Source organism: Serinus canaria, chromosome 2 (genome assembly GCF_022539315.1).
Source record: "Serinus canaria isolate serCan28SL12 chromosome 2, serCan2020, whole genome shotgun sequence".
Taxonomy (NCBI): domain Eukaryota; kingdom Metazoa; phylum Chordata; class Aves; order Passeriformes; family Fringillidae; genus Serinus; species Serinus canaria.
The window spans coordinates 82,464,499-82,490,985 of NC_066315.1; the positions used below are offsets into that span (position 1 = coordinate 82,464,499).

The 26,487-nt window shown below is 37.8% G+C and overlaps 1 protein-coding gene across 1 annotated transcript; it reads left to right on the plus strand.

Annotated features, from left to right (window-relative positions):
• The first annotated feature begins 209 nt into the window (after positions 1 to 209).
• SPATA48 (spermatogenesis associated 48) lies at positions 210 to 20,120 on the plus strand. The gene is given in 14 exon segments (XM_050971021.1): positions 210 to 380; positions 1,224 to 1,285; positions 2,270 to 2,328; positions 2,331 to 2,420; positions 2,423 to 2,501; positions 2,503 to 2,613; positions 2,615 to 2,698; positions 7,401 to 7,424; positions 7,426 to 7,537; positions 7,997 to 8,064; positions 9,220 to 9,247; positions 9,386 to 9,401; positions 9,768 to 9,867; positions 20,009 to 20,120. Coding segments are annotated over 14 exon segments (1,116 nt in total).
• Positions 20,121 to 26,487: the final 6,367 nt, after the last annotated feature.

Sequence of the window (26,487 nt, forward strand, 5' to 3'; positions counted from 1 at the left end):
TCCAAACCTCACTAGGAAGCAGAGACTGTTACCCCCACCCTGGCATGCAACTTCTTTGGCACATGGGAAGGCAAAATACCCCTGTCTCCAGCACTCTTTTTTCATTCTTGTGGGGGAAAGGAATCAAATTAGATAATCCTTTAGCTTTCCTGCATCCATCTGCAAATTCACACAGGGAAAGGAAGCTGAATCCCACTGGGTGAGCTTAGATGGGTAAAGCGCTGGAAGGTGTAAAACAAAACCCGCAGGGGAAAGCTCCTGTGTTGTGGAACAGCGTGTCCCAGACAGCAACACCAACTCAACAGCCAGCCTGCCAAGGGGTGCTCCCGAGTAACCAGCGACAGGAGCAGAAGAAATGGCCTCAAGCTGCATCAGGGGAGGTTCAGATGGGATGACAGGGAAAATGCCTCTACTGAAAGGGCTGTCAGGTGCTGGAACAGGTAGGTGGGCTGCGGCAGGAGGAAGAGGAGGAGGAGGTGGAAGAGGAGAGGGTGGGCAGGAGGAAGAGGAGGAGGAGGTGGAGGAGGTGAGGGTGGGCAGGAAGGCGGCCCCGCACCCCGCCAGGCACCTCAGGGCAGGCACACCGTCCTTCCCTGCCCTGGAGCTCCCGGGCGGAAAGCCGTGGGGCTTTCCCGGCCGCAGCGCCCAGCTCTGCCTTCGCCTCTGGCGAAAGCAGGGAGGGGGAGCAGAGCAGAGGCTTTCACATCCTCAAACCCCAGGAAAACATCTGCTGCTGCTGCCGCCGCCGCTCTGCCATCCGAAATCGTCCCGCAGCTGGGTTTACTGAACTTGTCCCAAGCCGTGCCCGCTCCGGGCCAGCTCCTCTGGAGCAGCCAGGCTTGGCTGCGCCCGGCCAGAGGCGCTGGGAACCGCGCTCCCTGCAGCTCTTCCTTAAAAAGATAGGAACCAGGGAAGTCCTGGCTGCAGAGCTAAAGAACTAAAGTGCTAAACTAGACCTTGTCGTGGGCATCCATAGCTCTGCTGCTCCGTCTTCATTGCACTACTACAAAACGACAATTAAAAAGTGTCAGGAATCCGAGGTCGTTTGCATGTTCCTGTGGCTCTGAGTATTTAGAGTCTGTGCTGCCGTAGAGAAGGGATTTCTGAAAGATGGAGACAAGGAAAAGAGAGGAGAGACACGAGAAATTCTCCGGGGAGCAAATAATGTCTGACAGAAAAAAAAAAAAAATAGTGGAAGATTTGGTATATTGTTACTTTTCTAGAGAATGAAAGCAGTTCTGTATGTCAAAGAAGCAAGGATGATCCACAGGAATCCTGAAGCAAAGTAAAAGGCGGCTGTAGCAGAGAGGACTAGCCCGGACACAAAATCAATTCATTCATGTGCTTCTTTAGGCATGGATCACTTCACAATGTTGACAGTAGAAATAATTCAGCCTTCCTTGGCCAATTCACTTATGAGGATAAACAGGATAGAATCCCTGTCAATGAAATCCAAGACAGCTTAAATTGCATTTCATTCTACAAGGTGAATGCAATAAAACAAGACCCATCCTTGTGATGACTTCCATCCTGTGCCTTACCTAGGTCCCATGTATTCACCTCTCCTGTCATCTCTTTCTAAAACTTTCCAGGAGGACATAAGAAGGTAGGGAGGAAAAAGTCAGTCTGCACCACTGAATGTAATTTCTAGTGTGAAACTGATAATATTTGATATGGAAATTACTGAGAGTCAGTAAATATAGACACCAGTATGGCATTTTAAAAGTTGTTACTAGCAGAAGTCAAATTTTTGGAAGTTTTTTTTCTACTCAGGTAACTGTAGAGTTATGATAAAAAGTGGACACAGGATGTATCAGACAGAGTTGTGTGTTTTCAGTGTGTTGGCTTAGCCTTACAGTGCCCACACTGCATTTAAACATTCTCAGCTGTCACTGCAATTTGTTATGTGTCCCCTTGAAGGACTACATTGTAGTGGTTGGCATGAACTAAGTTTCACATCAGAAAAATTTTCATTAAGAGGTGTTTTCCATCATTACCAAGTAACAGAAAAAAGCTGAGCACGAAATGGCCCTGTTCTTTCTGTACCAAAATTGATAAACCTCTTTTCAGAGAATTCAGTAAAGAATTCAGTATTGAACACTGCCATGCTTTTCTATACACTGTTTTTTTCTGGAGAATGACCTCTGCTTTTACTGTGATTTATTGGCTGGGACTTCAGAATCTTGGAAAAAGAGAAGCAAGTTGCATCTTTTAAGTTTGCACACAAGGAAAATAGAAGAGAATAACTGTTTTCTGATGGACCTGAAAGGCAGGAAAGTGCCTTTGGGAAGTCCTCAACTGCCTTGCCAGTTGAACCAGGTCACAAGATGGTCACCAAAGATATCCAAGTCTGTTGAAGGAGATGTGTGTGTCTGTTATGAGGGATCTTGAGAGCAATCACAGTTTTGCCATCTTTGAAGAGAGAACAGTACTTATTTACTTAAATGCTATCTATTCACCCCTCCAGTAGGGGCAAATTACCCTTTATTTCCTCACCAGGATAATAGATCCCTGCTCAGGTTTTGTGAGTCCAGCAGCAGGTGCTGAACAGCAGCCCAATGTTGGAAGAGCTATTGAATCCCTGGCAAACTACAGCAACAGAGAACTTCACCAGTGTCCCCACCACAGGTGAGAGAGCCCAGCCTGACCACGGACACCTCCTGGGGGAAACCAGCCAGGACAGAAGGGGGAAGTCCAGGTTATGACTCACAGGTAAACAATTTTTTTAATTACTGAAGAAATTGGTGGTGCTTAACAAAGAAATAAAATGAGTTTCAGAACTCCATTCCCCAGTGTCCTAAAGGAACAATCTTATGTTTAAGGAACAATCCTAAAGGAACAATCTTACATTTGTCCTGGATATTTGAACTGAGCAGAACAACTGCAGTATGATGATTCTGTAGTTTGTATGATTCATTATCCCTGCTGTAGCAAAGAGATACCAGTCAGCAAATTTTAATGAGAATTCTAATGCTAAAAAAAAAACCACCAAAACAACTTTTAAGGTAATTACTGTTTTTAAAAAAATCTATTTATGTAAAATGTGAAGTTATTTACCATAGTTCTAATGAACACCCACTTTAATGCAAACTAAGAAACTCAAATGACTCCAAAGTTAGGAAATCCCCTGGATACTTCAGTGTATTTTAGTATTTCCTGACAAGTTGCAGTGCAGCACATTTAGAGACTATTCCAGTGTCTGGTTGATCAAACAGTAGCTTTTGAAGACTGCTATCACATATTGGCCAAAGTACAACATTACCCTCTTACTTTATATCAGTGTCTTACACCCAAATTTGAATCTGATTATTTTGTAGTGATTGTAGCAACAAAATGGAAATTCATTCCTTATAACATATAGTAAAATTCGCTTGATGGTTTCAGAATTTTTTGATAAAAATTGTTGAAAGCAGAAATACCAGCCCAGGACTTATAAGGATGGACATAATTAACAAAAACAATATGTTTGAAGTTAATTTCAGGGGCTTGCATAGAGAAATGCTCATTATAGCTAGAACAAATGTTTATGGTATCTCACGCTGCATGCTCATAGATGAGGGGAGGCGTTTCTTAGAACATGGTAGCAAAATGTAAATAAACTCCTAGTTCCATTTTGCTATGAAATAGTGCAGTCACTGCACAGTTAAACAGTGCAGTTACTGCACAGTTAACAACACTTTATGCACTTTATTGTCATCAAAAAGTCTCTAAGTACCATAGATTCTGGCAGTGGTTTTGGTTCCCGGTTTCTGTTCAAACTTTGTATTTTAAATCACTTCTTGCTTAATGCAGCCATATAAAAGAACTGTAAGGAACCCAAGAAACCACAAGGCAGAAAAAATATACTACATTATTTTCATTTTTGTTTTTTTCTTGCCCATACCATGTAATTTTCACTCTTATTACTCATTTACTGTTTTCTTCATTTACATATGGAAATTAGAGTACAGACATCAGTCAGAAATGTTCAGCTGTTTTTTCTGCAAGCCTCTGGAAAAGTGAAGGGGAAAGAAGATTTGAGATAAGCAATTTTATCTTCCCAATAATTTTTCCAATGCAAAGAAAAGCAGGCAGAGAGAGACATACTCTGGCACATGGAGACACACCGAAATGAACACACACCTGAAATGAACACAGACAAAACCTGAAACTGAATGACATCAAGTCAGTAACCTGGGTTACAGTCAAGAAAGTGCTCTGAAAGGGACAGCAGTTCCAGGATGCAGATAGAAACTGCCTGGTGGCTTTCTGATGTTATTTTGTTCAGAAAGTTCACTATTAGGCTAAAATGCTGATCCTGCTGAAGTTGTCAGGAAAAGTCAAACTGAACTCAGGGACAAACCTTAAAACAGGTAAATTTCAGCATAAATTTCTTAAGGAAGTGGTATAAGTGTTCTTCCAAACCTAATATACATTTACAAGTTTTTTTGTGATGCTGAGGTATTACCTTCAAATGTGTAAATATTAATATAAAAAGTAAATGAGTTTTTAGGTACTATTCTTAATGAGACTGAATAAAAAAATTCCAGATTTTAGCTGTATGATTCAGACCCCAACTACCAGCCCCCAGGCATGTGATCTAAGTTACTAACCTTTCTAAATACCAGTCCCAAGACATTCCACAGCTAAGTCATTTGGGGAAGTTGTGCTGAAAGAGAGATCAGTCAGGCATTTTGTAAGCAAATTCTACAGTCACTTTCTCCACCATGTCTGGGATGAGCATGAAAAGAGAGAGAAGCAGCCTTTGAGACAGATGAGCTGTGGTATATAAAACATCTGCAGCAGACAGTTCTCTGTTTTGAGAAGATGTAGCACTGTGGCTTTGGCAGTCCACAACTTTGAACTCCTTTAGCAGACTTCTGCATCTGCCGAGCAAAGCAAGCTCTGTGAAGTTCTGTAATAGCAAAGCAAATCTGAGAAGCTGGTGAAGGAGGTTATTCTAAGACTGAAGAATCAGACAAAGGATGACAGCTGAGGAGCTATTCTCCCATGTATTCCATACAGGGGAGGTGCTCTGTGCTAGAAGGACAGGACTTAATAGTGTTTGCCTGTAGAGTCCCCTTCTCTCACTCATATGACAACAGAATTTTCTGCCCTTTTTACTGTGGTCTCAAGTTTTCTTTGCAGTGGTTAGGAGGAGAATGACCTAAGAATTTGACCATACAGGTGTATTTGTACTGAGGACCTGGTGATTAAGTGCCCCGGCCCAGTTTGTAAATATTATTCTATTTGTAGGCCTTAACACAGAGGTTATGGGGATTGCAGAATGAACCAGGTTATCTGACAAGTTTGATAAAGAGCAGAGATGATTTCTTGCCTCTGCTGGAAGCTAACACATCTGAAGACACAGTTTTCTCCAAATCTTGGAAATGAGAAGTAGGAAATACTATAGAGTTACCTTATAGACTTGGTAGTAACCATTTTTTAAAGGAATAAGTAGTTTACTCAAGCTGCTACTAGAATTTTGAATTTCTCCAAAAGTCCATGTAGTCCAGGGTTTCATCCAAGACTGTGCATAGTTAGTAAAGTCATCATCCTTCCTCTAAATATTTTCCATTCATGTGATGATTTGTTGATCAGGGATTCATGACCAGGATATTATGTGTTTTAATAGTCATGGATTCATAGATTTGTCTTCATGAATATATACATTTGCTTTTTGAGCACATCACTTACATTCCAACTCCCTACTTATAGATAATTACTCTAGAGAAGCAATCATCACATTGACTGAGAGGTATCTCAAGGTAGGATTTCAGCCTTTTTTCCACTTCAAATATTGATAAAAAATTACCTTAGGCAATATTTTGGTACTTAGTAAGTTAAAAGTTTTGAATGCCAGTGGAAATAGAAAGAAGAAAGTTTAATCAAAAGCAAAAAAAATGTAAAGTAAAGTGAAAAGAAATGTGCAACTTGAAAAACAACAAATGAACAATTTATGGACATTCAGACCTTGACAAATTCTATGTCAGGACAACAACCAGCCAAATTAAGTTCAACAAGGGGAAGGGATGGAATCTGCACTCTGGTTGCATGAACAGACTGGGGAATGAGATGTTGGAAAGAAGTGCCATGGAAAGGAAACTGGAGATCCGGACTCGGTGATGCTTGGGGGTCCCTTCCAAGTCAGAATATTTTGTGATTCTTTGAAAAATGGCCTACAGCATACTCAAAAATATCTGTGCTATTAAATACCCATAAAACAATGAAATTTGTAATAGCATACTGCTGAATAAGCTAATAGGCCATCTGGAAATATGTAAAAAAACTTGAAATAATCTCTTCAAGGCTGAGTTCCATTGAATAGAACAACTGTTGTTTTACTAAGGGTTAGATTATTTATCATGCTTGCAGTTAAAGTATTTCACTTTGCATTTGTTCTTCCTTGCCCAATAGCAGAATAATTCATTGTTAATTAAACAGCTTAAGTTTTTTCTGTGGCTCATTTTGCCATGGATGTTCTCTCCAATATAAACTGGTGAGGTTCATGCTTAGTTACAAGTGGTTTTCAGGGAGTCATTTGTAGCCTTTTCTATCAAAAGACTAAAAGAGAGACAAGAAGTAATGGTATTATCTTTGTCGTTTGTATATGAAGAGAAATAGAATAATTAACCAATAAAATCAAGTGAAAGAATCTGGAAAAGTCATTTGAAAATCTTTTATTTGTTTCTTAAAGTTAATATTCCTAATTTTAAAATATAAGGGGTCAAAAACAGTGCACAGTGTCTACAAGTCAAATACTAGCTGTTTCTTTTTAAAACAGTTTTTACTTTTGTTTTTACTTCATTTTTTTATCTTCTAAGGTGCTACTAAGCACTTTTAGGTAGCAGAACATACAAGACTACAAAAAAATTTTCTAGCAATCAGAATTTCTGCTGTTTAATAGTGTTTAGCATAGGATTCATTTCATGAACTTTTGTTCTCTAGAAGCTTGTATCCAGTCCGTGCTTTTCATCTCCACTTCCCCTGTAGACAGTGAAGAGAAACTGTAGTTTCCAAAAGGGAATGCTGTACCTCTGTCTTCAGCACCTATCAGGGGCATGATGTGCTTGGTGTCCAGTCCCTACTTATGTCTCCTCTCCCTTTACTGATTATTCAAGTTCAGACAAAATAAATCCCTTCACAACTGTGAGCTTATTGGAGAAGAAGCTACCTCTTTCACTTAGTGAGTGAGACCATTTTAAAGAAGATAATCCAGTGAAAAATCCTGTGCAGTAACTACCTGTTCCCCAGCAAGCAGCACATAATCCTCAGCTTTTCATCTCCCATTAAAAAAGAAGTCGATACTTTTGTTACTTTCTACATCTATGTCACTTAGTCATTATATCTATCTACCAGTGTCATTCATTAATGATTATATGGGAACTTTTTCTCTACTTTTTTTTTAATTGTTGATCGAGAGCTTACAAAGGAGCTCCTTGGGATAATGTTTTCTTCCAAAATACAGCCTCCAAAATCAAAAGGGGAGATGTTGGATGATCCTATTTCCCAGTATTTCACAAAAAGACAATACAATTCCAAACCTAAAATAAGCCAAGTCAGTGAACAATTTCTTAGTAACTGTTTTTAGGTTTGCTAATAAAAGGGAGCCTAAAATTTGTGTAGGTCATCCACATAAACCCAAAAAAATATTTTCAAGTAAAAATAGTCTCAAGTGCACATTAAAGGTCACCACCTCATGCCAGTAACTGCTCAAACTATTTCAAGTTTCATATTTTTTCCCTGGCCCTCTCTGTAAATTGATACAGAAGACATGCATGCAGAATATCAAAACCAAGTACAAGAATATTGATAAAAAATTGGTTGATAGGAATGATCTACCTTAATAAATCTCACTTCAAGTTAATTTATGTGTGATTATTAACTGTAACAATTATTATTTTTAATAAAACTAAAATTAATTCTTACAATTGTTTCTGATCGCTGCCTGAAGAAACTATTAAGTCAGATTAATTTGCTAATGTTGCATACAAGAAGCACGTAATTATGATTTTAGATTGTTGGAGACTTCTAGGACAGATTTCAAACAAGATCTTTTACCTCTCCACAGAGATCTGGTGGTTTGTAAATTTCAGGTTTTGTAAATCTTGGAGTTGCCTGAACAGTCCTTTTACGAAGTCTGCGGACAGTTAATTATCTCAGCAGACTAAATTCAGCAGCATTCTATAGCTAGAGAAGTTAAGATAGTCAGTTAATAACTGTATCGAAAATATTTTCTGCATGTTTCTCCTGTGAGAGAGTTAAATATAAAAAGCAGAACAGAAGAAACATGCAAAGGGAATGATTGACATGATTTCATACATCTGATGTTTGCATTAAGACCTGACATCTATGAAAACACCATACCCACGCACTAACTCAGGGGGATTTTTGCTGTCTGTCCAAAACAATCACTTCTGCACTGGTGTCTTTTATTTATTCTGTATTTCACCTATTCAAATCTATCTCAGAGTGAAGTATTTTAGATATGTCCAGTAAAAAGTCACAGAAGTGTTAAAAGGGGTCAAATAAGAGCTAAGCTGAGACAAAGAAAGAAAAGTTGATCAAAGTATGATAGAAAAATGGGAATATGTGTTCCTTCCAGACTATGAGCCAGAAGGTTTGCTCAGTCAAACTCAATGGATAGGTGAGTTGCTGGGCAGAGTCAGGCATATGGTGGGAGAGACAGGTACCTCAGGAAGGTGGAATAAAAGCATAGATAGATAGATAGATAGATAGATAGATAGATAGATAGATAGATAGATAGATAGATAGATAGATAGATAGATAGATAGATAGATAATGCTGTCATCGTTTCTTGAATGATGCTCTTTCAAGGGGATATAGTGAGAGTTGCTTGCAGGGACAGACGAAGAGAGAAATTCAGACTTGATGTTAAATTGTCCTGTGTTCTCAAGAACTCAATGAAATAAGTGTTGCTTTAAGGCACGTAGTTAAATTTTAAAGAAAACTTCTTATACTCTCCTATGAAATTTACTGTAGTCCTACTATCAGCAGAGGTTAAAAGATAAGATTCTGCCTGCTGAGCTGGTTCATTTAACATATATGCCAAACTAAATATTTACCAGAGTCTTTTACCAAATTCAAATGAGCACTGTATTATTCCAAGAGGCAAACTTTGACTTGTCACCCCCTGTCTTTTGGGACCTCATAAATATTCTATCAAAATGTTCTGTCTGGTGAAAAAAAAAAGTGATTGATCTATTTTGTATTTAAAAGTGTAAGCCAAAGCTCTCAAACCTGTACAGTATCCCTGGGTTGTTTCAACTTTTGCCATTTTTGATTAAGCCCAAGCAGTCCCTCTCTCATTTTCTGAAACAAGAATTGTAGTTGGACTATGTTATTTAATCTTAAGGCATTTCCTGGTGCCAGAGTATATGCTGAGTCTCCTTTGCATGTGGGTATCTCCAACTTTTTACCCGTATACTGGAAGTCAGAATCTGTTATGTCCACTTTGTAAGAGTATCCCTGATGTTAAGAATAGCCAAAAAGACAAGAGATGACTCTTTTCTACCTTATTTCCATTTTTCCCCAAGCCTCTCTGAACATATGTATTAGAGCTGTCAGTCTTTATGTGCTGCAAGTTCAGCAGATGATTGCCTTCATCTTGGGATATGCCAAGCACACAGGGCCGTTCAACTCTCTGTTCTTTTCTTGTAGACCATTTTAATAAATAACTAGAATTTTGGAGCATGCAGCGTATGGTTCAGCTGCCTCCACCAGCTGTCTTATAAATAATGTACATATTTTTGATTTACTTTCTATCTGCTGTGTTGGTGCAGTAAATTTTGAAAGCAATGCTGATGTAGACTTAGTCCTACTTAACCATGTTCAAACTTCCAAACCTCACTACACAAACACTGCACACTATGTCTCACTTCTTAGCATCATTTTGACACTGCCTCTTGCATGCTTGTTACTTGGGAAAAGGGAAAAACTGTTAAAAATCTGAAAGAACGGAAACATGTTTATTTTCACACTATACCATGCTTTCATATTTCAAATATTTCCTGGTCTTTATAATTAATGGTCTGTTGCATGTTTGATGAGTAATATGATTTGAATATTGCCCTGTCAAAAGTGTGTGATTGTTAACCTTAGTCACTAGATGGCCTTTGAGTGTGCAAAATCTCCCTGAATACTATTGGAAAATTATATTTTTAGCTAGATCATTAACTTTGAAGGTTTTCATTTTAAGCCATTCCTAAATCTGTCTTTAGTAGCTTGAGCTGATATTAAGCGCTTATTTGCAAACTTTTGAGAAAGGAAAATGGTAAAAGTAACAGCTTAATGATAAGAATTAAAATGATAAAACAAAAGAGAAACTACATTCGTTTTTTTAGTTGAACAGAATTTCTCTTTGCATCAGCCTTTCCTGTGCATCCTTGAAATGGTCTTCTCCAGCTCACATTTGTGAGGAAAGTACAGAAAAGATACTTCACTGGGTAAAGCAGAGGGTCCGAAGCTGTAGAAATATTGCCCTCCCTGTTCTGAAGGAAAGACTTGATGCTGGGTGTTACTCACATCAGAGCATGTGCTAAACTCTCCTGGTTGTTGGGAGCTGCCCTGTGAGTAGCTGGAATTTTTTGAGCTACAACTTAGATCTGTTCCTTTATGTTTCTTACATCTGTTTCAGGGTGAATGTATATCCTTTTGCAGTGCATCACATGTTGTTACCTGTGTGGGGAACAGCACATCATTTTTCACACAGCAGCAGATTCACAGGTAAAGCGAGGTGCTAATCATTGTAAGGTTCTAAGGTAACATTTGATCCATATTACTGCAAACAAGCCTATCAATTCCAAGTTTTTATGACATAATGCACCATTCTGATTATTTTATCTCACCTTCTGCACGAGTCATCTGGTTTCTCAGAGCCTGCATCTAATTTTTCTGCTTGAATTATGACAAAAACAGTTTAAATGGTTATTGAGGAATGGCTGTGCTTTCAAAATACAGAACAAACAGCAGAAACAGCACAGTGCTGAACAGAGATGTCTGGGTTGTGGTGAAGTTACAGAGTTGTTAACCCTTAGTTCTGCTAGGTTGTACTGCTGTTATGGTGGAACTTTGAAGAAGAGAAGCAGATGTGTGCACCCTGCTGCAGGCAGACATCTTCTCTAGGACTATTTGCATCACATGGAGTGATTTGTAAGTCTGAGCAAGTCATTCTGTATTGCCTTCTCTGGAACCCTGTGTCTCATTTTTCTGTTTTTTAGTGAGTAAGGCTATGGATTTCATTGATTTCTGGCAACAGGGAGCCCAAGATCTCCAAGATTTAAAGGATTCTGACATCTCAAAGCTCAAAAAAGCTCAGTTGTAATAAACTCAATTGTGTCTGGAAAATTTTATTAAGTTTTTCACACTTGTTATCCATCCATGACTGTCAGACATCAAGATTGCTATGATTTTGAGCAGAAGAAAGAAGGAAGTCAGAAGGCATAAAACTTTGCCTATAATTTGTTTTTCTCACTTTGTGTGTTTGCCAGTAGTTTTGGAAAGTTGAGAAAAAGGCCATTAAATTCAACCAAAATCCTTGAAAAGTCAGATATATACTTTGGATTGAGAAGCTTAAATGGGATTTTTAAGTATAAAAGGTAAAGCTCTCTTAGTAAATAGTCACTTTCACTCTCACAGAGTAGCAACAGCACTTCCTGCTTGCAGCACTTGGGCAACAGCATCAGTGCCAGGGCATTACTCCAGAGTGAGACACTGTTCTTCCCCAAACCATGCGAGAAAGTGGTTGCCATTCAAATTACTAGCAAAGCTGAAAGTAACTAAGAGTCATCTGTCATGTAGCTGCAGAGACAAACAGGAAGAGTGGTGAACCTGGGCATGTTTTTTTATGTTAGCCTTGCACCCACCCTCTCTTCCTTTTGGCAGAACAGGAAACCATCTTCTGTTTTTCTTCTTTTTTTCTTAAGGAATTAGAAAAAAAGATAAAAGTCTTGAGCTGTAGTTGAGCCTAAAAGCCCCTAATACAAGATCACTGTTGTGAAGAGCTGTTGTGCATATAACCAGCACTCTAGATGATAGTATTGTGAAGTCATCACCATGCATATTGGAAATCTTACTGATGTAAATCCAGTAAGACTTCCAATATGAAGTCAATAGCAATGTGATAAGGTCATTCACTAAATTCCCACTGGGAATCTGTAGCACAGTTAGGAATGAAACTTCACATATCCTGAGCCCAAGAATGTGCTATTTTAAAAACTGAACTCTCATATTTAGGCTTTTAAAATATTTCTTTGCTCAAACTTGGTTTTGTATAATATTAATTAGGACAAAGTGATGGTCATACATCTTGAAAATTGGGCTGAAATAAAAATGAAAATTTAAGAATCAAAATCGTGTTATCCAGCTTTTCTCTGTGGTTCAGATATGGAATAACTGTGGGAGCACATGTAAAAAGCCATGTCATAAATGTGACTCATCTAGAAGTGCTAAATTTATGAATATGAGTTTATTAATAATTGTGAGGGTAATCTGGTAGCAGTCTAGAATAATCAGAGAAAATTGCCCAAAGAGAGCTATAGATGTGCTCTTTGGGTCAGACTCTTCATCTATACACGTGACCAAAAATCCTGGATCATAATTCAGTTTTTCTCATTCTCTTCCAGGCTTTCATTAAAACCTGTCTTTGGGAAGAATCATGAATGGCATAGTCTTTTGAGGTCTGTTCCAGCCCAGGAATGTAGCATCATTCCTAATATCCATGGTTTGTATATGTACTCTGAATATGCTTTAGAATGAACTTGTTGCTCTTTTTCATCCCCAGATATGCTGTGATCTATGCCTAAAAGCTGGAATCTTGAATCTTCTACCATTTCTTTGTCAAGGGTAATATAGAAATAAGTTTGGTGGTTTTTTTAAAGGGACAGTCAAAAAATTAGGAAGCTGTTGTGGACGAGCATTCTGAAAATCTCTCTCTGATGCAGTCCTCTTTCACCAAGAGACCTCATAAAATTTTTTTAAAAACTTATAATCCTGTTGTACAGCTCAGTGCTTGAGTAGGCTGCATTGAACACATGTGGTGTAGGCTTGAAACTTATCTTCTTATCCCAAAAATTAATGAGGTTCCAAGCTGAATGCATTGATAATTTTTTGTATTTTCAGTGTACGATGCTTGAGTGATTTTTTAGGTATACTGGATAACAGTTGCCCAGTGGCTCAAGTGGCTTTTGTGGTGTTTTGAAATGCACCATTTTTTTGTGCATACTTTTTTTCCTTAATTTTTTTTCCTACCTTCTCTACTTGTCTGCCAACTGTAAACTCTCTTGTATTTGCATTCTTGTTTTTTCAAGCCCATGAAGTGTAAATTCCATTGGAATCAGTGAATTAAGGGTATTTGCCTAACAAGATTTCCTGAAGAGGGATAGGATTGAAAATCTGTTCACATATTTTGCAGAACTGAGACCTCTAGGATTTCTTTTACAAGACTTTAAACTCTGAATTGATTGTGTCTGTTTTCCTTGGTTACTTTTGCTTTGTTTCTTAGTAGATTGGTTGTTTAAAATTCCCTTATAATATTCATTTTATTTGTGGAAGATGATTAAAGCATTTGGCTTTATATGCCACATAACTACCCATATATTATTTAGGTAAGCAACTGAGTGCTAAATGAGTATGTTTTGTGCAGCTAGCCAGGCTTTCAAAAATAGCTCAGCAACCACACATGCAAACCAGAATTCTGAAAGAGCTCACATTCTGGGTGCACAGTGATCGCTACGCTCCTGCGAAAATCTGGCCACAAACACCACAATCTGATCTCCTGTGTCTAACTGCTGCTCCAACCCACATATGCACCAAGGAAGAGGAGGACAGCCCAAACACTGGAAAAACATTGTGTTTTCAGAGGAAATTCTGCAGCAGAGCTACAGTGACTTCCAAGAAGGCTCAGACTGATGAATTCTCTTAGCACTTTTGAGAGGTGCCATGTTATTAAAAAGTGAAAATAAGTAATGACTAAAATAATTGTTTCTTTTTATTAACAACTACTTTGAAATACTGTCTTTCTTATTTAGAAGTGCATTTTCAACTCAACAATTTTGAAAACTGTAGGGAAACTGGTTTTATTGGATCATATGGCTTTCCAACATAATCATCTGCTGTTCTTTTCTTCTTAAAAATATTTATATTCATATTTTATTATGTATAATTCTACTTCACCCTAGCTACCAGCTTTTTTCCTCTGTTGACTTCTTCCCCAACCAGCTACTGAAACAAGGTTATGCTCTATGTGGTATTTTAGATTCTGCAGGTGTTTTAAGGGTCAATGGAAAAAAGCCTCCCACGCTTTGGTGATGGGGATTTCCTCTGTAGCATTCTGGGGCTGGGCTCTGGTCTGACAAGCACAAAAACTCTTCTCCCTGGTATTGTTAGAGCTCCCTCACCTTCAGTGAGCTGGTAGAACTTAATGTAGTAATGGTGTAGCACATTTAGTGCATTCCAGCATACACAGCAACAGGTTATATCAATCCAGGTTCCTTTCCTATATGTGACTTTTGCTTTTCTCTTTAGTGTGTCTTTGGTGTTATAACACAATAACTTCCTCATTCACTGCTGTGCCTGTTGGAATTTGCCTCTTGACATCTGACAAAAGCAGTTAGGACAGTAATTATGATTTCTTGTTCCACAGTAAAAGCCTCTGCCTCCTCAATTAAGTGAAAAATGGGGCAGTCATCATCTTTTCAAAACTTTCTACTCATTCCTCAGCCCTCCTTATCCACGGTAGAGGGCAGTGCTTACACAATGCATGAGCATTCTCACCAAGTGTTAGTTACACAGCAGTGCTTTTGAAACATCAGCTAATGCATAGCCAGAACACTGGCAAAGAGGTTACAATACTGGGTTTTGACAGGTACAGATCGACAAGGCTGAAGTGACCTGTCCAGTGCCATAGGTGTTGTGTGCGTGAGGAAGACAACAGGATCTGATCAAAAGCATTTGATTGACATGGGAAACATGCAGCTGCTAGGAAGACAAAGTCCTAAGTGTTTCAAGTCCTGCAGTTCTTGCACAAAGATACTCTCTGAAGCTACCTTTTGCTTATGGTTTCTCAAGCACATTGAGCAAAATGCTACTATCACATCAGTACATCTGTCGTGGCTTCACATATTTCTTCAGTGTAGTCATTTTCCAACTGTCTATGTGCATGCATCCCTTAGAAATTCAAGTCATCAGAAACCTCACAGGCCACAATTAGCTGGGGACAGGACCCTTTGCTGTCTTGCACCTTGCACAGTCATTTCCAAGCGCTGCTGTAGAGCTTTCCCACAAAGCATTCTTTCTTCAGAAATTGACAGCTTGTCTACCATACATGCCTGTGTAGTGGTTCTCCAGTTTGACTCATTCAGGGGGTTGTGGAGGCATGTGTTGAAATATCCTACTTTGGCATTGTCCAAATGAGATTTTATTGCTGCCTTGAAATACTTTATTGTATTTGAAAAATATTGTTCCATACTACAAAGGGGGGACTGAAAATTTTGAAAGCAGAATAAAATTGTTTGAAATTGTAGAAAAAAAGTCTTGCACTTCAACATGATTCAAAATATTTTGGGGAGTTGCCATTAGATGTTTTTTATCTTTTCAAGAACCCAAAACCCATTTTTAAGTACCCATTCCCTATCGTGCTTTGATGGCTGAGGGAGATGGATGTGAAATGAAACCCAGAATGCTGTTTGTCCTATTCTCTCCTCTGCATTAAAGCACTTTGTTTTGTCTTCACAAGTAATCTTTGGTATGTTCTTTCACAACACAAAGGAGCGCATTAATTTCCTGACACGGGATCACGCCTGAGACATTTCTACCACAGGTTGTTCCATTTGGCAAATAATATCACAGAGGCAAAAAGGATGTAGAAGGGCACAAAAATGTTACATTTGGAAGAGAATTTGAGGTGGAAGCCGGTTGTGAGCTTTATATACTGTTAGTGAGATCTGAGAGGCTTATTTTATAGTAGCAATAACCAAAAGAGGCATAATGACTTCTTATGGTGATTTAGTTCTATTGCATTTATACAGGGGTGTTTATAAGAGTAAGATGCTAGCAACTCTTTGCTTGTAAGTGTTAAAGTAAGAATCTACTGGGTATCTCACTGGAAAGAACACTAGGTAGAATTTTTCCACAAAGAGTTTGGATACCTCCATTGCTCAAGCTGAAGTGCTAGATCCAAGGTTTTCAATGATTACAGATTATTTGGGGGAAATCTAGATTTTACTCCCATACAAACAGGTGATGTGTAATTTACATGGCAAACCTTGGCATCCAATACCCTGGAGGCACTCTAGACCATCACTTCCAGCTGCTGCTTCTGAACAATATGTATCCCCTGTGAGTCCTGTGTTATAGGGAATTATCTCAGATACCTTAAGAGTTCTCAAATAGCTCTAAATATCAGTATGGAGGGCCTACTAAATTAAATCTAGATTGATCTTCCTGATCATTGACAGGAAATAGAACTCTACAAAGACATCCCAAGATGGTAAAGCTCCACCTCAAATCTACTGTCCAGTTCTGAACTCTTCATTAAAAGAGGACATTGAAGGGCTGGAGCATGTCCAGAGAAGGGCAATGGAGGTGCTGAAGGGTCTGGAGCACCAAGTCTTGTGAGCAGCGGCTGAGGCAGCTGGGGTTGTTTAACCTGGAGAAAAGGAGGCTTAGGGGGAACCCTATCCCCCATTGCAGCTACCCAAAGGCTGGGGTGGGGTCAGAATCTTCTCCCAGGTAATAAGCAATAGGACAAGAAAATATGGCTGCCCAGGGAAGTGAAGGAGTCACCATCCCTGAAGATATTTGGAAGACATGTAGATGTGGCACTTGGGGACATGGTTTAGGGCGGACTTGGCAGTCCTGGGTTAACAGTGAACTTGATGATCTTAGAGGTCCTTTCCAAACTTAGTGATTCTGTGATTCTATGGACATAAAAAGCAGAAGCACACTGATGCAGAGGCAGTCAGAATCACAACAATTCACTTGGAAAATCTTAGTGCCTGCACAGATTCAACTGTCAGCACTATATATTTGTTACTGTTGGGACTAAGAGCTGCTAGGATGAAAACAAGGAAGTGTATGAAAAAGAAAGATGTCATGGTTACAGAAAGAAAGCTTGATGACGGCAGCATAACCACAGAGGAGTTTTGTGTGTTGCCCAGTGGTAGGCTGGCACTTAGTTGTTTTCTTCAGCAGCAGCAATGGGTTAGCAGCTCACCAGAGAAAGCACACAAGAGCTAGATGGCATGATCCAAAAAAACAAAAACGCAAAGGAGTACTTTTTTAACCTCAGTTTCTTCTGCTTTATCACCTACATAACCGCAACACAGTTTTGCATCTTCTCTGCAGGTTCCCAGGAGAGCAGCTGCTTTGCTGTAGCGTAACCTTACTTGCTTTCCTGGTATCTTCAGCTTTTTTCTGTTCAGCTGTCTTCTTTTACAGATCCACATTCATCCCACATATTATGAATGTACCAACTTCTGTCAATTGTTTCTAACAGACAGTCTAGAACAAGTCTTCATCTTGGGTAATTTTTCAGATTGACTTTTAGGTCACGTTTGCCCATTTGTGATGCTTTTATCTTTTCTTCCACTTTGCAAGTTTCAAAGGTGAGAAAAATTTAACAATCAGATTCCTCACAGTTATATAGTTATAATTATACTAATAAATTATAATAATGCAACTGTATAATAATACACCTAATATATTAATATAGAAATATTGTCATATAAAATATTATAAGTATTTTATATAATATTAAAAATATATAGTTAATATTATAATATGTAAAACTATGATAATATAACAGCATAATTATTATGTGATTTAACTTCAAGTAGGCTTATAAAATGCTGGAAGCTACTATAGGACTTCTTGTTGTCATTCTCTTTGTGACCCCCATATACTTCCAAGGAAATCACTGGAATTTCATGACATGTGGCAGACATATCTTGCTATGTAGCCTATTACCAGGGTAATAAATCTGGGTTCAAAGTTTTACTGATTCCTTCAGAATGGTATCAGTTTTAGATTAATTCACGTGCTTACAGTCACAACAACCCAATATCCATTGTGTCCCTTGGTGGGATCCTGATATACAGACAGAATTTTCTACAATCATCTAATGTGCACTTAACCTAACAGTTGTCTACTTTGACATGAAAAAGCAAATTTGAATGCAACCCATTTTGGCCAATTCTGAAAACATGTTCTACTACTGTAAAAGGTTTTCGAGCCACTTATTGCCCCTGTACAGCTGCTGTCAAAACAGAGAAAATTTGTTCCTTGCCCAGCCAACTACTTAGTGATTCCCTCTAGGCAACAGCTTCCCAAGTGCTACAAAACCTCTGTACAGATTCTACAAAGCCATCCTCTCTGGAGAGTTGTAGACTGGAGGATGGCATAGGGAGTGTAGCAGTGTATGGAGGTATGGGTTAGTGCAAGGTTGCTCCAAACTGAGATGGAGAATTAGGTGGCCCTTCTGCTAACTATGGGTGCAAGGACTACAACACATACCACCAATGCTCCCATGCCAAATACAGTTGACTCAGAGTTCTGTGTTATATCTCTAGGTAGATACAGTTTTTTTGTCACTACCTCTGAAATTCTTGTGAGGAATTTCAGAGCCAAATTTCCCACTGCAAAAGTCAGAGATATACAAAGTCTGATAAACTGTATCTCTCACATGTATCCATTTTTGCATCCTGTGCTGGACATAGTTATGGAGAAGGAGCTTTATACTAGTAATACATGCATGGTACCAATAATTCTATGCACTTAATAATTAAAGAAATTGTTTATTTTTACACAGAGTTCAGGGAAAATGAAGAATACTTGAGGAATTATTTGAAAGGAAGCACTGCTATCAGTTATATGGTGTGAAGACCCACAAATGACTAACAGAGGCAAGGTGTATAATCTCAAATATTTAGGTAATTCAGCAGATGAAACAGTTTGTGGTATGCCTTTACCTCCATGTGTATGGGCAGTCTGGATGTATATGCATACTTCATGTGTGTCCTATGTTTAATTGTATAATCCAACAGTGTCCTACTTTGAGATGTCAATACAGAACAATATCAATGATACTCTCTGAAAAACTTTGAGTTGCAAAAAAAGGTACTATATTGAGGTTTTATATTGTTTTATTTCTAATACTCATGGATTATCTGAATTCATGTTATTACCTATTTTTTCTTTAATTTTGTCCATCTCTGCTTCATCTTGCAACAACTGTTATCAAAATTTTCTTTGTGCTGCTTCAGATAACTAGAGGGTTTTTTTACTCCACATGTTTAAGAAACTCTGCTTTTCATTTTCACATTAAAACAGCATCAAAATTAACAAAAGGCTTTCATTTTCCAAGATGTGGTGCAAACCGTCTCAGTTCAGCGGTTCACTCACACTAGAATTTAAGTTGGTGCCTAAGCAGTGTTGTAAATACTACATCTTAATAAATTCTAAAGGGAAATTTAGAGAACCTTAGAATAATTTGGGAAATAATTTATATTTTAGCCCATGAGAAATCACACCTGTTGGCTTAAAATCTATTATGTAAATTCTGTATTTGAAGCTGGAAACTAAACATGAGGTAAATCTGTATCACATTTTTAAAGAATATTCCCATGCTTTTTGTGCTCTATGCAAACTCTGTGATTTCCTTTTTTCTTTGTGATTTAATATTGCTTCTAATCATGAATATTACATAGATATTAAACCTAAATAGATTGAAGAAAAAATAATTCTGTAAAGAGGTCACCTTTACAACGTCTAACCAGAGATTTTGGCCCAGATCATCAGCTAGATCATCATAAAGTTGTTTCCCTGACTTTAAAGCAGCTATGACAGTTTATATATTGTAAGCACTTCTCATTTTATTATTAAGAGCTTATACTCTATCCATCTTTGATAAATCCCATCCATTCTAAAACTTATCTATAAGTCATATTTCAAGCCTATAGTAATTTAATTTATCCTTTCTCCACCCCATCTCCCTTTTAACTGTTTCCTTTAGCACTCCAAATATTCCTGGATACACTGGTGAGGTTCATTGGTCAGCAACTCACCCAGCAAATTCTAATCTTCCATCAACATCCCCATCAGTAATTGCAGGAATGCATGGATAGGTATGAGGCATATTTTTCAACTTGTTCAGAAAAATTACTGGGAAAATTCTAATTGTATTTATTTAGTTAAAAAGCAATTAAGTGTTATACATTATATTCTATTGACTTAAAAAATACAGAACAGTAAGGGTTGGAACCCACTACATTATTGTCATGATAATCTGAAGTCCTTTTGAGCTTTTAGAATTTTTCTGGAATATTTTATGTTATGTGTTCGGAAGATGACTTCTTTTTTATTTATTTATTTTTAATAACAAATGCCTTTATTTTTTTCAAAGACACCCGTGAATGTAAAAGTTATCAATTCCCAAAAGAAAACTTTATGGAGTTTCTCAATGGATCTCGGCAGACTTAAGAAACAGGTGTTTGCTATGAAAAAATGGTTGTTGGAAATGGGTGGGTTCATTTAAAAGGCAGTGAGAAGCAGAGTCATACCATGCCACCACACTGATGTAGCCTGGGACCCTGTGAAATCATCACAGCTCCCCATCACTATCGTGGCTGCCCCATTAAGTGAATTAATAATCTTTATTCTCACTTTCTCTTCCATAAAAGGCTGGTTAAACTGTGGGCCAATATAAGTATTTAGATGTCTAACTTATTGATTTCAAAAGATCTGAACACTTCAAAATCGCTGAAAACTCCTTTTCCTTTTGTGAGCATGAAAAGTTTCAGATGCTGACAAAGAACTAACTTAGCCTTTCTCCCTAATAGCTTAGTAACTATTTGTTTCTTCTCTCTCCTTTATGATTTTGTGCTTTAGATTCTTCTTTCTTGTTACCTGTAGTGATCTAGGATATGGCGACACTAGGATATGGTGAAAACATCCATGTTTTCCTGAGAAATTTATCTTCTAACAAAACTTTTAATTTGCCTTAGGATTCTGTCCACAGCACATCACACTTTTTTCAGCACTGTTAGTGAAAAGTATCCAGAAAAGGCTCAAAGAGATTTACGGAGCTGTATGGCTTTTAAAGAGTTCTCCTTGTCAAGAGTTTCACCATTTTGATGAATGACCTAATTTACTTTTCTGCTGCCCTCCATCCAGTCACTTCTGCTCTTTTTCTCTTGTGATTATACTTGGAAAATAGGCAGTCGCCTGTAGTTATGGGCTGCTGTTGACAGGGAATGGAAAGATGCAACAACGTCCTGAGTCTCCATAACATGATAAAGCTGAACTCAAAGCAGTCTCGTGCAACTCTAAATTGCTTGTAAATGTCACCAAAAAAAAAAAAAAAAAAAAAAAAAGACAAATGCATCCTAGTAAAGATCATTTAAGGACTTCATTCAAGTACCAGAATTCAAGAACAAAAATGACAGTCAGACAGGCATCACTGTGCTCTGAAGAAAACACATCAGTTACTTCCTTTGACTTTACACAGATGTTACTGTGGGTGTAGTTCACAGTGGAGGAATTTTCTTAATGTACAGCAAGAACAGGGTTATCATTCTGTGCTAATGGATACTTTCCAGAATCAGGACAGAATCTCCTGACCTTTTTGAAGTAGGTTGTGTAGGAATAAACTAGAGAGCATAATCACATCTAGAGATTGCAGAGCAGGTTTTGCCACCCTTAGTCTGAGCCTGAGCAAATGTACCTATATGGTACATTTCCCTGATGAGATATTATCCCTGATAGCAAAATTGTAATAAGTGTATGGTCCTACTTGTGGAGTAGGACCATAGTTTTTTGTGTTCACTGAGCTAAGATGGAACATTCTAGTCCTCCATGAAACTGCTACATAGAACTATGATGAATGCTGAGAATCTCCCCTCAATGTTAGTTTCTGATGCCAATAAAAGAGACACGATTAACATTTGATTCCTTCCCTTTATACAATAAATTATAAGAATTCCTGCTGATTTCAGGGATCACAGGTCAAGCTAGACTATAGTGGAGAGAAGAGAGATTATACCCTTAATTTGGGGTCAGACAATTTGCCTCATGTACTTTTGATCTAGGGTGTGATCTCATCTTTACCATTTTTAAAAGGGTGGCCCCTTTCTTTGTCTCTTTGCTCATTCTCAAACAATGATTGTAATAATTTCTCAAGAAGTATCAAGTGATTGCATGTGGTGGATGTTTTATAACAATATACGGTCATTGTTCTGAAGACAACTATAGGTATCAAATGGAATCTCTTGTGTACTGCTAACCTGGTCCAATAAGTATTCCTGTCAAAAGTACCAGCAATATCAGACAGACCAGGCAGCATGCAACCATTTCTGCATGGAGTTTCTATTGCACAGTGTTCCTACAGGACGTGCTGCAAAATCCTGTACACCAGTGACAAACTACATGGCATAATTAATGGACAATAATCTATGAATATGCAAACTATATTTAAAATAGGTGTGTTCTCAGTTGAATAACTCTGCACTACAGGATGTGCAGCAAAATCCTGTACACCAGTGACAAACTACAGGACGTGCAGCAAAATCCTGTACACCAGTGTCAAGCATTCTGAAGTCAACAGGATTGTATAGGATATGAAACAGTAGAAATATGGTTTTCTCATCTTTGAACATGAATAGTGTTTTTATAAGTCAAGCTTTATTGATGTATTTTAAATCTATTTTTATTTCTGGGTAATCCCAAGGTGCAGACAGAAAATTGTGTTTTAAAGTCACCTTAGAGCAAATAAATTCTGGCAGATTTAACTTTTGCATAGGAAGGAACGCTTTATATGCTGTTTCTTCTTTTGTCCACTGCTACCTGGAAAATAAAAATCCAGTTGCATTTCAGGTTGCAGGGAAACCCACTGGTTTCACCATAATTAATCTAAGATAGTGTTGGATTTTTTTTTAATAACTTTCTTGATTATTGAGAGGATTGAGAAGCAGCTTCAAGCAAGTTGCTTTGAAGATCTCAAAAGTTATCTCTAGGTCAAAACCATGTTTTTTTATACAGAGAGTGAGTGAACAAAAATGTCTGTGGTCAGTTCTGTGTCACCCATGACAACTGGGTATCTAAAGCAGAGGTTACAGTGCCAGCAAAGTATTTTCAGAAGGCTTGAAAGCCAAATCTCCAGCATGACCTTCAGGCACCACAGGGCCTAATGCACTTGAGGGCATTTGATATGGTCATGGCAGGTCGGCACATGTACTGTGCAGGTTAGTTGTAAAACAACTGTGTGTGTGAGTGTCTGTGTCTCTGTGTGTCTTGTCTGTGTGTCTGAGTTCAAGAAAGGCTGGAGAAGCTCTTCAGGAAGATTTACCACCATTGATCTTTAGGGGACTCATTCTAACACTATGGAATATTGGAAATTATTAATATTCTCTGTGGCCAATTGGCACATGTTTGTGAAGAAAGCAGTGAGAAGGAAAAAGAGAGAATGTTTAGGAATATGAGAGCATGTTTTAAAATTCCATTTTTCCCTGTCTTTATGTGACTGTAGACACATTGCAAAACATGGAAGCTGACTCAGTAGAAGCACCTAGGACTTTTTTCTCAACTCCAGTTGGTCCTCAGATTTCTTTCATCGCAGAATAAAAACCTATTATAATTTAGAGAATGCCCGTTCTTTTTACCCAGATAAGTTAGAGCCTCAGTGTCTGACAGTGAGGAGGAAGGAAATGCATGAAGATGTGCAGACACTTTAAATACAGAACAAAAATAAAATAATACAGAAGTGGGTGTTTGTGGTAGTCCTTATTACATTATTCTCATATTTATGACTTACTAACATTGACAGTTAAAACCATACTAAGAACAAGAAGAGACATAATTCAAAGTCTTGAAACTTGTTGTCTGTATTAGATTGCCTCATTAAGTAAGGTTGAAAATGATGCTGTAGCTGTTCCATATATTAACATGAACATTTTGTGTATGCACACAGACACAAAAATGTGGACACACATATGTGAATATATTATTAACTATGAAATCATTACAGGGCAGCAGCCCTTCTCAAGCTGTTCTGAGTGTGCCTTGCAAAGATGGTAAAATGTCACAGAATGAGAATTTAACCTTTAACTGGCTTTGTATGTGTAGTGAATAAAAGGAGCTAAGATATGTTCCCTTGTTTGGAGGCTAATTAAGAATGTATGTCTTACACCCATGCTTAAATTCTTTTATGCTTAATCTGAATAGGAAAAACCTAAACATGGAAGATGGAGGACCTCTACATGAGGATTTGTCTTGCTACTGTTTATTTTCTGATGCTGGTGTAGACAATATGAGGAAGGAGCATGCCAGAGAAAGAGAAGATCAAATTCAAATTTGTCAGTCAGGAAGTTCTACTGAACTCCAGGGGCCAAAACAATGCAAATAGTTATTCTAATTCAGACAGCCTTGCAGACTGCTCAGAATTTTCTGTTCTGAGCTCTGTGGTATCATCTGCATAATCTATATTCCTTCTCTATTACCTCTGAGACTTGTTTTTCTCCAGTACAGGCTTCTCCAGGCTTTTAGGTACACACTTGTGTGCAAATGTTTGTAAGAAGTAGCTTTTTGGCAGCCACTTAAGGGCTTTCAGTGAAGGATTACAAAGTGCACCAATGGTGAGAGACCCTTTCAAGAGTAGACTGAAGACTTATTGGAAAGGAAGAGAGAATAAACCACAGAGCCAAAATGCACAAGAGCTGCAGAATAAACTACCATCCCTCAACAAAGGGATTAGATCCTCAGCAACAATAATGGGAACTAAGCATCCAAATCCCTGACATTGCTGTGCCAATCTCAGTCACAGAGGATATACAACCCCCTAGGGAATGTGAGAAGACAGCTAAGATACTAGGGTATACCATTTCCCCTAATAAGATTGTAGAATGTTGTTTATCCAGAAGTGGGGCAGAAGGATACCAGTTCTTGAAATATCAGACTTACACAGAAACTTTTACACTTCCAGCTTTCTGTATTTTCCATGTGCAAAAATCCCAGATTTTTAAAAGAGATGCATTCATCTACTTACTTCCTATGTATGCATTAAATGTATACCTAACATGTACATGTGCAAAATTATAACTTATGTTGAGGTGGGGGAAGGTTGCAACCTGCTTTTGCCTTTTGTTCCTCTCCATTTGGAGCTACACATGTATACAAACCAGTGAATATTTTAGATGAAAACATAGCCTCTTTTGCAAATTTGGCTTATTATGTCCTATCAAATTATTATGTACCATTTAAAAATATTTGCAGATTTGTTACTGGTTACTAAGGCTGTGTTGTTCTATGCTTGAGAAGGATTCCAATTAAATCTTTCAGATCCCTAGTTGTGCAGTGCACAGTGATGTGACATTAGGTACAAATGTAGGAACTGTCTGTGCAAAGCAACAGCAGTATCACTGCTGTATCTTGAGCAGAAACCTAAATTCCATTCAAACTAGCTGATGAAAACAGATTACATTTTAAATCAGTGCTGGGCTGAGAACATTGACTGCAAAGACAGATGCCATTGCTTCAGTAAGTTCAGATTGGTTGCTTTATGTATAAAAACCTTTTACACATGGCATAATTAATGGGCAATAATCTATGAATATGGAAACTATATTTAAAATGGGTGTGTTCTCAGTTGGATAACTCAGCATAGTTTCGTCAGATTTTATGGACTGATTAAGAGCCAGAACCTCTGGCTCTAATGAGGGGAAGTTGTGTCTTAGAAATCCTCTAGAGAAATCCAAATTGTAAAAAAAATGTAAGGACGTTTTGCACTTCATATTGATAGGTCAAGGTGAGGGAGGACATTTACTAAGAAAAAAATCCCATAACTAAACAGTGAGGAGGAAAAGCATTTTTAAAGTTAGTTTCTAGTTACTTTCAGTTTCTCTGAACATTTCAGTAAAAAATAAAAATCTCTAGGTCTTAAAGACCAAGTGAAAGGGAAATGCTTGTATCCAAACTATAAAAAATACCTCATCAAATAAATGAACTAAAACAACAATAATTATGTTTTCAAACATTTCTTTCCCACTAAGAAGTTCTTATGATTATAAAAAATATATTTTTCCCTAAAATTAAAGTATAATATTCCCTGAAATCTCAAAGAAGATAAATTTTCATACAGAAAAAGTTACAAGAGTAGTAATTAAAATAAGAAGTATGTGACACACTCAATATAAGATCTAGCCCAATTCTACTGGATGCAATAGCATTGCTTTTGATAGTAAATACAGAAGGGGGTTCTTGCCATCATGTCCATCTTGTAAACTAGTACCACTTCACTTAATCTGAACCCTTCTAGATTCATGAGATTCATGGTATCATATTCTGGTTATTGCTATTTTATAACACTTTCACACTACCCTTAAGAGAATTAATCCACACATCCTCCCCTACCCCAAATATCCTTTCACTTGATGCTGTAGCATATGATATAAAGTAAAAAAGAAAACTTATGAAAGACGGTTTTTAGTAACTAATCTCTTT